This window comes from Anomalospiza imberbis, chromosome 10, assembly GCF_031753505.1.
Source record: "Anomalospiza imberbis isolate Cuckoo-Finch-1a 21T00152 chromosome 10, ASM3175350v1, whole genome shotgun sequence".
Lineage (NCBI taxonomy): Eukaryota > Metazoa > Chordata > Aves > Passeriformes > Viduidae > Anomalospiza > Anomalospiza imberbis.
The window spans coordinates 5,722,971-5,738,597 of NC_089690.1; the positions used below are offsets into that span (position 1 = coordinate 5,722,971).

At 40.3% G+C, this 15,627-nt stretch overlaps 1 protein-coding gene across 1 annotated transcript in view; it reads left to right on the plus strand.

Moving 5' to 3' along the window:
- Positions 1–233: 233 nt before the first annotated feature.
- NAALADL2 (N-acetylated alpha-linked acidic dipeptidase like 2) overlaps positions 234–15,627 on the plus strand; it is a 310,270-nt gene continuing 294,876 nt past the window's right edge. Inside the window, exon 1 of the mRNA XM_068200323.1 lies at positions 234–430. Within this exon, the coding sequence (XP_068056424.1) occupies positions 388–430 (43 nt within the window). The 5' untranslated portion in view covers positions 234–387. The remainder of the gene's footprint in view (positions 431–15,627) is intronic.

The following is a 15,627-nucleotide window of genomic DNA, read 5'->3' on the forward strand; positions in this document are numbered from 1 at the left end:
GCAGTTGCAAACTTTCTGTGGTCTTTGGCATTTTGTCCCAAACACCTGCCACGGACCAGAGAGACGCTTCATCTGGCAGCCTGTGTGAAAGCGAAAGGAGAGGGTGGGGAGCGATGGAGCAGGAGAGCCCAAGAGGAGACAAAGCAGCCTTGCCCGAAGCACATGTTAATCAAAGCAGATCAAAGGATATGATGTCAGTTTATAGAGAAACAGGTCAGGCAGGCCCAGGTAGCTCAGGAAGCAGGATACTGATTATTCCCAGAAGAAAGTCGGGTATAGGGTTACCACGCCACGGTGGAAAGTCAGGAGGTCAGAACTTGCACAGCAACCACATCCCCTGGCTGGAACAGCTCGGCTTCGCTCAGAGGAGTTTATAATTCTGTGGAAATGGGAGAGAATGAGCCCAGTGCAGCAAGTGCAGCCCAGCCGGGTAAGCACACATGGAATGCTGTGCTGTCGGGAGCTCTGGGGCATCCTTGCTCTGCGTGTGGGAGCTTGTTCTGCTGCCGGCTGTGGTAGCGTGTCCACGCGAGGGGACTTGTCCTTGCATGTGTTTTGGGGAAAGGAGGAAATGCACATCACTCATCTCTGCAATGCATTATTAAAAAAAAAAAAAAGAAACACTGCTTGCATTAGGAGGGCGAGGAAAGGTCTGGTAAGATCGTGTATGCATTTGGCACTGTACTATCAATAAAGGTAGCTTTAAATTTAAGGTGATCTGTGGGTGTGAGGTTACTGTTCTGTAGATTCGTTAAACCTTCTGCAAATGTTTTTTGGGTAGGAAGAGCTTTGCACCATTATTTTGCACAAATTTCCTGCCTGTTGCGTGTGAGCATGGCAGATGCAGGGAGATGAAGGGTGTTGTTTCTGTTTAGCATTCGTGGCTTATTTCAGTTTGTTGCCTTTGTGTTTTTTTCCTTTTGTGGGTTGTGCTGAGGTTACACCAACACATGCATGCAAAATAGCCCTCGTGGGCACTTGTGTGACTAACTGTAAGAACAGAGTATTCTGTCCTAGGTATTTTAAATTTTCAGTAGAATCCTGAATGCAACACTTCATAAATCTTGCTTAGTCCTTCTTTTGCGACATTAATGTCAAGTTTTTGCTTTGAGAAAGAATGTTTTCCCAGTAGCCCTTTTTTCTTTCAACAGGCTGTTTTAACATCCCAGAAAATATTATCATCCTGGGGAATTATTCCATTATTTTATCTCCTTAGCATTCAGTGTTTTTTTTTCCCCTGACATTCAGCCCATGCTTTTCTTTTCCTTGACTTTACCAGTTTCTTCCTGGCCTCTTTCTCATGCTCTGCATACAGGGGATATAGCTTTGTGTCTATTTTGTGTTTTGCAAGAATCCTTAAACCATTGTAAAATTTTCAAAAGGTTTTCTGAGAGCTGGAGTGGTAACTTTCCAATCAGTGACAAGATGCGTTGTTATTTTTCCCCTTGAAGTCATTCTTTATATGCATGCACACATGTAATCCAGGGTTTCAAACGTGTCTCAGATTTCCATATTTTATAGGGAATAACTCCATCAATGCTGAAGCAGGTTTAGGTCACAGAGAACTTCTATTCCACTGCCTTTTTCTCTCTCTCTTTTTTTTTTCCCTATATGTTGATAATTATGTAGGAACTATCCAGAAAACATATGGCAGCAAATTGGATTTTGATCTATATTTTAATATTGAATAAAGCATCAGGAATATTCAGTGCTGTACTGGTTTAAACACCATTTCAGGCATGGTAATGAGAGAATTGGTATTGTTTCTTTCTCTCTTTCTTACTTTAGGACCTGACTTGTGGTTACAGGAGTTTGCTGCTCAGAAGGTTGTTCAGTCTAACACCAAGCTTATTTTTTGTGCTGTACGTGAGGAGCTATTTCACTTCTGCCAATATAATCTATGAATAAAACTGATGGAAAATATTTTCAAGCACATTTTATTTTATACAGGTCTTTTGGGAACTATGATTGTGATTCTGGCTTAATTCGTGCCTTTGTGAGCCTAAGTGAGCTTAGTCAAATGGAATTCCTCTTGATTTGCACTAATGGAAATGGGACAAGAATTAGGGCTGCGCAGTCATTCTGTTTTAAAAAAAAATATTCTGTGTGTGCACACATGCAAACACACATGCACACCCCCAGTTTCTTTTTTTCAGTTTCCATCAATCTTATTTCCATGTGTGCTTGTTTTTAGAAATTGTCCCAAGTAATTGGTGATTCAACTGGCATTTTTTAAGGAAAGAAAGGTGCAAAGATTAACATTACTCAATATACCTGTCAAAACCACTGCTAGTGAGACAACTTGGGCTCCTTTTCATGTTACTTATTTTTAGAGAACTTTGAGGGTTGTGTGAATTACTAAAGGTGCCAGATTGACAGCCCTGGAGGCTGGCTTCACTTATTCATTAGCAGAAGAGATATGGCCTGGGCAGCAGGTGCACAAACCTTCTTGCTCTGCTGTACCCATGGCTTCAGTTCTGCTGTGAAAAAACCCAGGTTTTGAGGATCCAGGGTTTCAGTCTTGCTCCCTCCTTGCCTTTCCCTGCAGCATTTTCTTCTAATGGTGTTGTGATGATTAGGTTGGAGCCCTAAAGACTATGCAGAGCCCTTTATTTGATTTCCCCCAGCAGCCATCAGATGGGGAAGGAGGCTTGGGGCTCACATAAGTCAGTAATTCTCGCCATCTGGTCAATCAGGAAATACAAGGTCACTCTGCCGTCACAGCAGTTTTGTTTTGCACCAAGTACAGTAAGCCCAGAGAATAAATTAACTCTTGGTTCCGTTGTTGTTTTGCTGCTGCTGGCAGTGGTTCAGCGCCCCGTTCGCGCAGCCGGGCTGTGACAAGTGAAAAGAGCAAAGCTCTGAACAATGGGGCTGTACCTGCCAGCCGTGGATTGATTCCTGGTTCAGGCAGCACACTGAGAGCCCTTCAGAAATGCACTGAAACTCACCTGGAGTACCTTGTACTTTTGTACAAGGTGCTTTGGGTTTTTTCCCTCTTTTGTCGTTGTTGGGTTTTTTGCCTTTAGAATCAAGATCCGTTCCCTTCACACAAGTTGTTGTTTTCAGTCTTCCCATGAATTAAGTACTGTTTTCTGGAGAATGTGACAGTGTAAGCCCCACAAGATGCAATTACTGTAAATTTTAATTTGATGACATTGTACATGAGTTGTAATTGATTTTACACTGTATTGTGTTGCTAGATGATGGTAACAGCTTTGCTGGCTTGCTAAGTGTGTATAATCCATGCTTGCCTCTAGCCCACAGAGGAGAGAGCTGAATTGAAAAGTTCAAGTTAATGCAGCTTGTTCTTTGGTTCTTGAGAGGCACAAGTAAGTGAGCAAGAATGAGAGGAGTCATATGAGCATTATTAATAAAACATCCTGGAAAATTTGTTTTTTTTTCAGGGCTCCCTTACGTGCTGTTTATTCATGTAACTTAAACAATTTTATAACTGGTTTCATTATATATATATTTATATTTAATATAAACATATTATTAAACAGCTGCATTATTTCTAAAAGCAGTTCCCAGCAAGTTCAGATTCCCTCTGTAATTAATCTGGGCTTTGGGTGAGCTCTGAGTGTGTGTTCCTTAGGGTTTGTTCTTGTGTTCTGATGTTGATTTTTAGATCAATATAGATGTAGTTTCATGAAATATTTACAGACCAGATCTAAAAGCAGCAGCTACTATTTTTGCTGAGAGAGGTGATAGGAAAATATCAAGAGCCTTCATAAAGATCCTGGCATGCTTCATGGAGCAGTGGGAATTGAGAAGGGAATATCCCAGAAAGCAAATTTCAGTCTCAAATGTCTTTCTTGCTTCTTGGCTACCATGTCTACCCGGCTTCCTAGGCTACATGAACAATTTTCTTTCAGGTTTGTGTTTTTGAGCAGGACTCTAAATAATGCTAATGAATGCTGTAATCAGCTGCAGTTATTAACTGAGGGCTTCTCTAACAAAAGGTGGCAATTCTGAAGGTGCATTGTGAAAGTGCTTCCTCTCCCCTTGGTGCTGGATGACCTCAGCCCTGCGAGTTGAGGTTTGCTCTCTGGACAGTTACTCACAGAACATCACTGGGTCCCTTTTTGGCTCTTTTTGAATGATAATAGCAATGGTTTCCTGTGACAGCATTTCTTGCACAGCTTGGCTCTATTCCCCAACCAGGTACAGTAACAATGGGTAATTTAAAATAATTCGTTTTATTGCTGCCTCCTGTAGATTTTTGACTTTCATTTCAAAGTGGTGAATCTAGAGAGCTGGAGAAGTATGTTCTGATCACTATTCTGGTGCTGTGAAAAATACAAGATTTAAATAGTCCCGCAGAGCCATCAGCAGCTGGAACAGCACAGAGCACTCTTTTTACTTCAGCTGAAGTCATTCGAACATTTTCAGGGTGCTTTTAACTCTTTTATCACAGGAATACCCAGGTTTTTCTAGCTTTCATTTCCCAGTTTATATGTGCTCACAAATCAGGAGCTGAGATTTCAGTTCTTTACAAATATTATCACTAATATAAGCATATTAAACATGAGAAAACTGCATAAATTGAAGCATGATAAGAGGGAATCTGTCTGGAATGGTGAGAATTGACCACAAAACTGGATATCAAGCCCAAGACTTTCAGCTCCCAATCTACTTGGTATTATTGTTGTTTTGCTGTTAGTCCTTTCCAGTTCTTAAAGGTATGTTGCAGATGATTGCATCCTAATATGTGTGCCTGAAAATGAAACAAGATAGCAACATCTTCCTGCAATAACTAAAACTGAAATTGAAAACATAGTAGATGTACAGCAAAAGGATGATGTTTGCAAAGTGAAAACTTTTCCTCATAAAGCTGCTTTAAACTTTCAAATTCTACAGAATGCAGGAATAAACACTTGATAGCAGTGGGGTCTGTCAGATTCGGTGTTTGCCACGCCAGGGAAGTGATCCAAGGGAAGTTGTTGGTTTTTCCCCCAGTACATCATTGTTCAGTGTGTGTGGTAAGGGTTATGTTTGTTTTGGCTGCTCCTGCACCTCTTTTTCTGAAAGTCAGTCACTTACTGGAGAAAAGCAAAGAGCGGAGGTCGGCGCGGGGGGAATATCAATGTGGTCTGAGCAGCTCAGGCAAAGGAAACCTGGTTTTATGTAAACTTCTTATGCAGATATGAACCAGTTCATAAACTAAAGAGTGCTCTGCATTCATAGCAGGTCCTGACAAGCTCTCTTTTTTTCTCCTTCTTCAAGTTCTAGAAGTGGCTGGAAATTTTTCCACCTCTATGCAGTGATTTCAGTCCATAGTCCTAGTGGAAAAGGTAGTGATGGTGAGAGGTTTTATTTTATTTGTCTTTTTCCTTTTCTTGAAAAAACAGCATCTCCACTGATCATCAGCAAAGTGGAACAGTGTCCTAAATGCTGTCATGTCTTGCAGTGAGTTCTTGAGATGTGTTTTTTAAAGACAAGCAAGGTTGGGTTTTTGTTGCAATGTCATTCTGATCCAGGTCTTTAGAATTTTTTTTCCTGAGTGTTTGGCTTTGTGTTGGGGGGTTTGTTTGTTTGGTTCTGTTTCCCCCCTACCCCCCTCAAGGCCCGTTCTCTTAATTAGTCTCCTGGTTATGGGATATATAGAACTGGGACTAATAACTGCAAAAGTGTTCATTTTGCATTTAGTCAGCAATCAGAGAAGCTGAAGAAAGATTGACTTCATGTACATCAGGCAAATAGCTAGAAATCATTGCAAACCAACAATGAACTTCAAAGAGACTTGTCATCTTCTTCTCTGTTGAAAAAAATAAATGCATGTTCTATGTAATGTTGGGCCTTTCCACTCAAAATTTAAAATTCTGGGTTTTTTAGAGTCCGCTCTCATGTTTCAGCTGGTGGAGAGCCTCTGGTACCTTTGGGCCTGCCTGGTACCAAGGGTCAGCTCTCTTGGAGTCTTGCTGCAGCTGCTTCTGCCTTTTTCCAGTTTCATGTTTCTGGTTAAACTTTGGACATATTGTGAAGCTCTTCTTAGCGTTCAGGAGACTAAAAAGCATAAGCTAAAGGTAACTAAATCCATCCCTGTAGAAACAGTTACAGAAAGTGGAGCTGTGCTTTTCAGTTCAAATGTTACTGTGAATTCATGGTGCTAGGCATAATAGCTGGCTTTGTCAATTTATATATATATTCATCTTTTTCTTCAAGTAGTGCTTTTAAAAGTGGCTTTTCTGCTGTCTGTGTAAGCTCAGATTTTCTGTGCCTTCATAACACAATTAAGTTTACCACGTTTTATTCCTGCTAGCCTTGCAAAGAGGGACTGAGTTAGACTGTATTTGTTCTTGTGCCTCATCAGCAGAAATGTTTACCAACTTTCTAGTTTTGCTTTATTTGTGAAAATGCAATGAAAGTGATGGGGTTGCACCGGTATCAAGAGGGTTTAATTTGGTTTGTGTTGTTATTAGCCTTGATTGAGACACCAGCAAGAAATAATCAGCTACTCTTCCATTGCCCAGGGCTGAGATTTTAGGGCTCAAAGCAAACAAATCTCTTTTCACATATAAACTGAGTCTATTTGATCTGATAGTCTGAAGTTACAGCAAACCCAAGCCATGGGATGGTTGTGCAGGATTGTTGTTTCTCCCTCCTTATGGAAGTGTAGTTGGCCTTGACCAACTCTTCTCTCCTCCTTTGCTCTCTGTATGCCTTGGGTAGAGGAAAGCATAGGCAGACTCCTGGGGTTATAAATGTACAGCCATTCCCATATGGCAGTAAATTTAATTGAAATTACTATATATTGCTCCTGGCAGCACCAGTGACTCTGGCACCTGGCACCCCCTCCATGGAGGAGAGGCACGGCGAGCTCTGAGGGACTGGAAATTCAAATTCCTTTCTCTGGTGCTTCATGGGCACTGTGGCCACCTCCTGCAAACTGGAGCACTGCTTCACTAGCAGATAATTATAAAAACCCTGTCTTCTGCATGCCTGAACAACAAAACATTTATAACTCCTGCTTTCCTGATACAGAGAATTCTTTCCTAGTTACTGTTTCTATACTTACCAGATTACATGAAAAAATTATAAAATCCTTTATATTATCCATAAACATAATACCAAATGCTACACTATATAACTTAGACTTAGTCAATAATTCTAGACTTAGCCTGAGGGGCTGAAGAGAAAATTATTCCTGTTACAAATTTTAATTATGCCATAAACTCTGGGAAATAGCTATTGATCTTCAGCATCTGGCATCAGAAATGTTGCCTGCTTTTTCTGGTTATTTAGTTTGTCAGTAGCATTGTCATATAGGATAAAAATAAAAAATGTCACAAGAGATGAAGATGCACCATATGCAAATGAGAATATTTTGGTTTGTTTATGTACTAAAAATATTTTATTGCTGAAGAGTTTTTTTTGTTTCTTACCAGATTTTTTTAGCTATCTCCAGAGAAATTTGCATTTGAGATGCAAGAAAGCAAATTCTAATTCTATCAAAGACTCTTTCTCACCATGGGATGCTGTAATGTGTACAGTGTGTTTCTTGTCTTAGAGGTACATTTAAAATTGGAATTCAATTAACTTCTCTGTTGTGGAAGAATTATAATTTCAAGGGCCAGATGAGACAAAGGCTGGAACTTTATTTCTGCATTTGTTTTCTTAAACCAGGGCTGTTAGATGATGACTGTTAGTGTAAAAAAAATAATTCAGACTTAAAATAGTAACCTAGAAATTCTCATCTGCTCTGAAATCAGTGGCTCTGTGGCACAGTGAGCTCTTACTCAGATGCTGCAGAGGAGAAGGAAATGCTTTTAAAAAGTTTAAATTTCAGAGCAGGACGTACTGAGAACAGAACTAGAAATACAGACCACCTTTCTAATCCACATTAGAGCCAAGTGTGTTATTTGGTGGTTGGTCTGCATGTGATTCATGAGGTTTGGTTACAGGTGATCCCCCAAAACCAGTTGTTTCAGGTGACTGGAAATGCAGGCTGTACTCCAGTGAAACTCGAGTGCAGGTGTCCTTGTCGGCAGGGTAACATAAAGCTCCCTTTGCTTTCCCAAATCCAGAATGGTCTTTGAGGAGACACTGCTTTGAGGCAGGTGAGAGATAGTCTTCCCTGTCCAGGAGAATTGGAGCTACAAAGGGGAAGATGGGTTGGAGAGCTCCAAAGGTCTGGCCCTTGGAAGGACAGTCGAGGGCAGCTCACCGCAGTGACAGAAATAACTGAGGCTCTCCAAGTGCTGAGCAGGTGCCTGGGGGACCAAAAGCACTTTGTGCTTTCCCTCCAAGTGTCTGAAGCAAGGAGGGAATTGTGTGGTGCTAAGAGAAACGAGTGCTGCTGGCTCAACGCAGAGATACAGTGAACCCAGTCTTAGTGCCAAGCACTGATATTAAAAGGAAGGATGTTTGTAAAGCTATACCATGGGCTTAGAAAGAGCTCTGTAAAGGAGACTCCCAAGAACACCCTTGAGAAATACTGTACTTGTCTCCCAGTTGCAGCAAGGGATGGGAGCACCTCTGTTCCTTCCTGCTTGGTAGTTTTACTTAAATTCTTGCCTTCTTTTCTTCACCCTGTGGTGAGCCATGTGTTACCATACACAGCATCTGAAGTTTCTCAAACTTCATGCATGTGACTGTGACCTGTTACTGAAGAAGTAAACTCAGCAAAGTAGGACAAAGCTGACTTCAGAGGGGCAGCTTGTGGTGGCTGCTGCCAACTCTTCGGCAGGAAATGGTTCCCTCTAAGAGTATCTGCCAGTGGCTATTGATGCTCGAACCCTCCTGGCTGACTTTACTCAGCCTGGCTTTGAACAAAAGGGTTAGAAACAAATACCATTGAGGCTTGCAGGCATTTGAGGTGGCCAAGCTGACAGGTTGCACTCCAGCAGGTAAACGGAAGCCTATTAAGAGCACACAGAGACAAAATGTGTTGTGTGAGCATCAAGTTTTTTTTTGGGATGGACCTCAGTGAGGCAGACAGCTGTGGCTGTTTCAAGGACACAGAGCAATCATGTGGCTTCTGAAGGATTTCTGTGGCAATTTCTGACTTAAATGTGTTCATATAGAACTGAATGTCTAAATCAAAGCTTGCATTCTGTGTTCACTTTACAGAGCAGGACCAAGGTGGCATCTCCATCTGACTGCAGAACCCTCTCAGCAAAATGTAAAACACTGCACCATCCCCAATTTTGTGTTCTCTGAAGAGCCCGAGCAGAACTTGAATAATACTTTTTTGTCTGCTTTCATTTTCTAAAAAGAGTGAAATGTATGAAATGTGTGTAGTTTTCACAGGGAAAAAGAACCATTGAAATGCCTAGTTCTCTCTAAAAGCTTCCAACAGCTTCTGAACCCAGACCTGCAGTTACCCTTTAGCCATTTATTTAGGCCTTGTACTCCAGGAAAGTTCTGCCATTTATGTGTTCTACCATTTATTTTGGTGACAAAGGGAAGCTCAATACCTTGAAAAATGTAAGGTCTAATTTTTATATACTTGGATTTTTCTGTCTATTGTTTCTGGCTGGCAGGTCAGATTTGTACTGCTGCCGTACACAGCAACTTAAAATTCATGTTGGTGTGTCACTGCAGTTACTACACTCCAGCCACCACACCAGAAAACTATTAACTTTCACTTAATGATAACAGAAAATGTTTTATAATAAACTGTGAAATAACATAATCATCTGCAAAAAGTGAAAAGATTTCATATTAAAAAGCAATTAAATTTTGGGGGGGGGTTTGTTTGTTTCTTTGTAACAAATTGCACGTAAGACATGCAATTAATTGGCTTTTGCTTTGGAGGGAATTTGTGCTTGCTATAGCATGGTGTCTGCTCTAACAATAGATGTCTGCCACTGAATTTTGGGATGTTTACATGCAGGGAAAGGCCCTTTTTGATAGGGAGAGAGTAAAGTGGAAGCTTGCACCCATTAAAGCTTGGTGTCATGTACTCTGGAGACTCAAAGCCACAGATGGGCTAAGAAAGGAGGACTTCTTTGAATTTTCTCTGTTGGCTTGGGTTGCCCCTTGTCTTGTTTTGTGCAAATAACTTCCTTCACTTTTCCCCCTCAAGTCTCATTTGAGATCAGCAGGAGCTGCCCAGGCAGCGCAGGGTTAAACTCCATCAATAGCTCTCAAGTGCCTTTATCTTAGGAAAGTAAATACAATATTGATATCCCAAGGACTACTGACAAGTGCCTTTGTGGGTTCAATTGGCTCAGTTCTAACAGCAGAGGAGAGTGTTCAAATGAAATGGAAAAAACCCAAGGTCTTCTGTGCAAAAGGTGGGGTTTGAACGAGCTGAGCTAAAAATCAAGAGGATGCATAAAACTCCATGAAGGATGGGAAGTGGAATGTTGGGAAAGAATGAGGAGCAAAATGAATGTGATAATTTGCCCAGAAAACATTTGTGCTGCAGTTGTGGTCAGTTAGGTGCCTGGCAGCACCAGGCACTTCCCTTTGCCCTGACAGAAGCCTCAAATCAGGGAGGAGGTTTCCATCTTCCCGAGGGTGTTCCTTGTTTCAAGACTTTCCCAACACCCATACATCCAAAATGCTGTGAGCACTGTACTAATAATAGGGTTATAAACCAGGCTGGAATGCAAGTCTGGATGTAATTTTGTGTGTTCCCTCCATCCTGTGCCATGTGGAAGATCCAGGGCTGGTGTCTGGGTGAGGGAGGGATTAGTTCCTTCAGTACAGCGGTGAACACTTCATTTTATCTTCTGCTTTAAAGTTCAGTGTCAGTCTAAGTAGCTCTAAGCACACTCCAGAGTTGATCCAGAAGTGAAAGGTTCTCTGTATATCACTTCAGTGTTGTTTCTTATTCTGCTTTATGGCATTTCCAACTCCTTTTATAATGCAACTTGCATGAAATCTTGAGTACTTGCAGGGATTATTTTGGGAGGGTTTTGTAGGTTGGTTTGTTTGTTTTCCTTTTTTATTTATTTATTTTTTTTTTTAATGAGGATGGAAATTTATCTAGCATAATGATTTGGTGTTTGTTTGACTCATGGAAATGCTAAGTATTGTAAGATTTCCAACATCTTGGGAAAAAAAATATCTAGCCCCCTAAACTTACTTTACTGAAATACTATCCCAGACACAGTCTTTCTTAAAAATGTGAAAGCTGAAATTTGGCTTGGAAACGCAGTGTATTGTTTTGTTTATTCTGATACCATTGCATTTTGCATTTTTAAGGTAAGCTGTATCCTCCAGTGTTGGCTTGGAAGTCTTGGAGTCAGCAAACAGCAGGTGCTGACTTCTGGCTCTGCTGAAGGTGGCTCTTCACATCCTTCAGGGACATCTCAGGGGTCCATAAACCAGGCTGCCACTCACCACTGCACTCTCCAGCTGAAGAAGAGAGATTCCAGGTTACACATCTGGAAATCCTGTCCCAGTGCTGCATGGTGGTGCAAGCACAGGAGTTAATTGAGTTAATTGATGTGTGACCTGAAATCCATAGCACTTGGAGGCCTGGTGGTGGGTGGGAACGTGTGCATGCACGGGCACACAGTGATCTGTCTTTGCCTACAGCCACTTCCCAGACATCAGGAGCACTCGGAGCACACTCTGCCCAGCCTGGGCACCTCCCAGAGATCAGGACAGAGACAAATGAGCAGAGCAGTGAGGGAGGGCTCTACAGTACCTTGGTGCAAGTGTTCTGTGGTTACACACACAAGGGCAGTGGTTAAAGTTCACCCTTGTTTATACACTTAGCTTATTCCTGAATTCACCTTTAAAAACCTTAGGGTTTATGTGTTTTGCCTTTCCAATACTCCTAACCTAGGAAGTCTGTGGCACATCCACAGGCAATAATCATATTATTTCTCCAGGCATCCACCTTGGTCAACAAACCTTTCTTGAACAGAGTCTGCAAAGGTGGACGAGGTGTTTTTATTCCTTTAGATCTACCCAAAAGCAAGAGAAAAATCAAACTGATTCTGAGACCTGAAGAAGTCTTAGTGTCTAGATCTATGTAGTCTCAGGGTGTTGTGTTCCCCGGTTTCTTTTATTTATGTAAAATTGTAGCTTTATTTCTGTCTATTACTTTGTCTTTAATGCAGACCAAAAGGAAACATTTTGCTGGATTTAAGGTCTGTGTCCCAGTTCTGCAGCGTGGATGATTCCTGCTGTGCTCCAAATGAATGAGGACAAGGTCCAGTAAAACCTGGCTTTTGTCAGCTGTTTGTCAGCTGTTGGGTTTAAGAAACTTGGATTGTTCTTTTTTTTTTTTCTCTCTGAGTTTGGTGTCAGCTGCAGCCATTTCAACTGGATTGCATCTTTTATTGCAATTACAGCAAAGCTAAATGATGAAGGGAAGGAAAATCACCTTTATACTTCAAAAGACATGTTTTTAAAAAGATTTTTTTTCCTGTTGTCTCAGGAACAGATTTTTTTTTTTTTTAAAACCAAATCATGAACTTGTACTCAGATTTAATTTATTGTTTAATTTTATACCAGTCTTTAGTAAATAAACTGTCTTGGGAGCAAGTGAATTGGAGTTTTCTATATGCTGAAGTCTTGGAACGAGGCTTCTTTCAGCAGAGTTCAGCATCCCAGGAAAAGAAACAAAGTTGCTGATGAAGCAGGCTCATGTATATATAGATATTTGTCAGGGTTTTAAAAATGCAGCAACCTCAGTTTGCAGCACAACTCTGGTAAAGTCTGAGTAATTGAGTTCAGTCCAAATCAAATCTTAATCTTCAAATCTCAGGCTTTTAAAAAGTGGAGTTTGTGTTGTTTTCTTTTTTTTTTTTTTTTTGGCTGTGGGACTCTGGCTGTGTTCAGGCATTTCATCCTCACTGCCTCTGAGTGCAGACAGGTCCTAAGTGGAGGCAATGAAACCCAGCTGGTATCTTTAAATTATTTCTGACCAGATGTGAAATAGCCCACTGAAGTTTTGTGATGGTCATCTTGTTTTCCTTTATGGAAATTCTTAGCTGATAAGCAAACACAGGTCTTTGAGAATGAGGGTTTGAACTGAACCCAAGCTTTAAAACTTCTCCTGACTTGCAGTAATATACTTCAGCAGATTACAGGCATTATAAACACAAACATACGTGTTTGTTTTTGCTAAATTTTTGCTAAATCTTTTTAACAAGTTTGTCCTGACAATCACAGTCTTGTCTGAATTCTTCCTCTTGAAGACTGCAGTAAAATTGTCTGCATTTAATTTAATTCACTTTATCTTGTGTTTCTCATTCAGAATTGGAAGAGGGAGTATCTAGTCCTCCCACTGACCCATGTCTGGCTTTCCAGGGAAAGTTGATTGTATATATTTAAAAAAAGGTCATATTTATCCTATTGGAATGCTTCTGTTTGACAGGCTGTTTATAGCAACCATTTTTTCTTGTTTTCTGGCTTTTTTTTTTATGGCATATATGGGCTAAAAGTTATAATTGGCCATATTTTCAGTTTGTCTTGGTTTGACTTTGGTATTTGTTTTGGGAAGTGAGCATTGAGGTCTTTGAATATGCACATCTGTTGTGAAGATGGAAAACTGATAGAAGCATGATTGCTTACTGTAATAGGAGAAAATTAAAATCCTATATTCCACAGAGCAGAACAGGAGCAGAATGCTGAGATAGCCCATTTGAAAAAGCAGAATTTTAAATGTTCCTGGGTTGTTCAGTTATCGTTTGAAAACCCCGTAACCATGAGGCATTGCAGCCATTTTAAATTACTTGTGTATAAATGTTTAAATTATGCCAAGTATAAAGATAAGCATTTCTATTATACTTCTGCATTTGGAGATCATCAGAAACTTCCTATTCTTCATAAAGTTCAATTTCATGCAAGAGTAACTGATGTTTTCAGCTCTGCAGAGCTGTTGGGTGGTGAGGGAGAAGGATCCAAAGAGAAATAATTTAGAATAGCCTATGGTTGATTTACTAAGGTCATTGTGACAGTGTATCCATATCATGTTATTAAACACAAACATTATCATATTAGTCATTTTATGTATAATTATAACTGTATAATTACTCTATTTTATATACCCAGCTTTGTGCCCATTAGCTTTTAGTCTTAAATCATTAAAGGCAGATTTTAACTTCCATATGAAGATGAATGCACTTTTTTCTTGATAAGGTTGGTCTTTTTTAAAAAAAGCTCAACATCCTGCAGATGTTGCCTTTACCGATTATTAAAGTTTCCTTTCTCCAATCAAAACTTAATATTTCTAGGCAGTTTGTCTTTTCATAATTAACTGAAATTAGGACATAGTGAAAATGTGTTTATAGCTACTTTATTAGTCCTATTTAAAAGTATTGTCTTCTTTCCCATAATGAATCAAATTTCTAATGATTCTTCCTGCTTACTAATTTGCATTGCTGTCTAGCTGCCTTGCCTTTAATCAGCAGTAAACTGCTAATAGATCACCAGGAATCTGTCAGGAACACCAGTCTAGCAGTGTGAGTGCTGCCAGGGTATGGAAATACCTGGAAATAATGGGTTCAGTCCATTGGGAATTTCACCCCTGGTCAGAACACACTGACTGGCATCTCAAAACCTTCAAGCAGAAGATGCAGTAACCCAGGTCTGTAATGGGACATTGTGCTTATCTAGGAACCCCACGTTTTCTGCCTGGCTTGGAATGCTGCTCTCTACCAGTAAGCAGCAGAAATGTGTTTATTTTGGTAGTAAGTGTTTACAGAAATGCCTGGTTTTGTGCTGCTGTTGGTTTCCATTCACTTCCTCAGCAGAGGGTTCTGACTTGAGTTGGAATGCTCTGCATGGTTAACTGCAAAAATGACATTTGCAGCTAGTGCTGAAAAAACCCAACTGTATGTTGGACACTTCCTTTGGTAAGGACTTCCTAGTTACAGAAATAGTACAGAATACAGAACAGTGCAGAATACAGATCAATTTGTAGGTATTAAATAATAGACAAAAGATCAACAGTGAAGTGCTGTATTCTTAACTTCCTTCCTGGGCTATATTGCCAAAAATCTGCTCCAGTGGAAGGCGTCCCTGCCTATGGCAGGATCATCTACTTCCAACCCAAACCATTCTACAATTCCATGATTCTGTGATTAATAATGGTTCATGCATTAAAAAAAATAAATAAGTTGTGTTAAAAATATTTAATGTTTTTGGTAGAAGCCCAGAGACTGCACAGAAGTTACAGGGATAACAGTCTTCATCCAATAGAGTAATTAAACCCAAATTTAAAACAATAATTGGTCATTAATCTTGGAAAAGGCAAGTAAGATTCTGAAAGTAGCAACAATAAAATGTTTTTTCTGGAGTAAGGATTCCCATCCTCACTCTGCATTTCTGATAAAGAATGAAAGGCTTAATGAATGTGGGGAAGAGAGAAAGAAGAAAATTTGATGATAACTAAGGTCTCTGTGGGATTGCATGGCATTTGCTGTTCAGTTGGGCTCTTACAGCTGTGAAACAAGGTGAACTGTAAATATTTGGAATACTCTGAAGTTTCCAAGTTCAGTGCTAGAAGGGAAAAAAAATATATATATTAAGAGCTGCTAATCCTTATTTGGCTGGTTTATTTTCCAGAATTGAATACTTGGGGTGGAAGAGATTGTAGCATTCAAGTGATCATAGAGCCATGAACAGGTTTGGGTTTGGAAGGGACCTTAAAGCTCATCCCACACCTTCTCCCAGGCCAGGCAGCTCCAAGCCCTGTCCAACGTGGCTTTGAAC